General features: G+C 59.6%; 1 protein-coding gene across 1 annotated transcript; it reads right to left on the reverse strand.

The window, feature by feature from the left end:
- Positions 1-1036, reverse strand: GPX1 (glutathione peroxidase 1). Its single transcript, XM_082487994.1, has 2 exons — positions 772-1036; positions 1-640 (listed from the first exon to the last, which is right to left on the reverse strand). The coding sequence occupies exons 1-2, from the start codon at positions 1000-1002 to the stop codon at positions 275-277; spliced, it is 597 nt and encodes a 198-aa protein (XP_082344120.1). The 5' UTR covers positions 1003-1036; the 3' UTR covers positions 1-274.

Consider the following 1036-nt stretch of genomic DNA (forward strand, 5'->3'; position numbering starts at 1 on the left):
ACGCATTATTTTTTTTTTATTCAGAGAATCACAGTAAGCTACTGAGACTCGTGGCTGCTTTCCCCGGCATAGTTTCCCAAACATTCGCATGCAACTTTTGAAAACATCAAGTACATTTCAAGAATTTGGAAGATGCACCATCATAAGCAAAACCTGCACGAGACATTGGGATTTCTGCCAGAGCAGCGGCCCTCTGCAAGAAGAACAGGCAGGAGTGCAGTGAGCTGAGCAGGAAGCGAGGGGAGCCGGGCAGTGGACACTGCGGCGCTCCGCTTTAATCGAGAACATTCTTGGGAACCTTCTGCAGAAGCGATTCGATATCATCCTGGATCTTGATGGTTTCGAAATGCCGGCTGTAGCGTTTGAAGGGCACGCCGTCGGGGCCAATGAGGAACTTCTCAAAGTTCCAGGAGATGTCGTTGCGGCAGACGGGAGACCAGATGATGTACTGCGGGTTGGTCATCAGCGAGGAGGGGTCGTCGTGTGGGAAGGGCAGCGCTTCTTTCAGGAAGGTGAAGAGGGGGTGCGCGTTCTTGCCATTCACGTCGCACTTCTCGAACATGATGAAATTGGGCTTGTACCCGTTGCCAGGACGAACGTGCTCCAGCGTGAGCAGGATCTCCTCATTGGTAGTATTTTCCTAGGGGAAAACAAACCCAAAACCACTCCGCGCAAAGCCTGTGAGAGTCAAAACGGGGGCGGGCGGCTCCTCCCTGGTCCCGGACCCCCCTCCCCGTTTCCGGACGCCCCCCGTCCCTCCATCCGCCCTACCTGGTGTCCGAACTGGTTGCAGGGGAAGCCGAGGACCTGCAGCCCGCGGGGGCCGTACCGCCGCTGCAGCTCATTGAGCTGCAGAAAGTCGCGGGTGGTGGTGCCTCAGAGCGACGCCACGTTGGCCACCAGCAGCACCTTCCCCCGCAGCGACCCCAGCGACAGCGGCTCCGCCGCTCCCAGCGGCCGCGCCGCCAGCCCCGCCATCGCTCCCGCTCCCGTCGCCGCCATGGCCAGCACTGCCGGGCCGCCCCCACCGGCTCCC

Source organism: Vanellus vanellus, assembly GCF_965231255.1.
Source record: "Vanellus vanellus genome assembly, chromosome: 9".
NCBI classification, from domain to species: Eukaryota; Metazoa; Chordata; class Aves; order Charadriiformes; family Charadriidae; genus Vanellus; species Vanellus vanellus.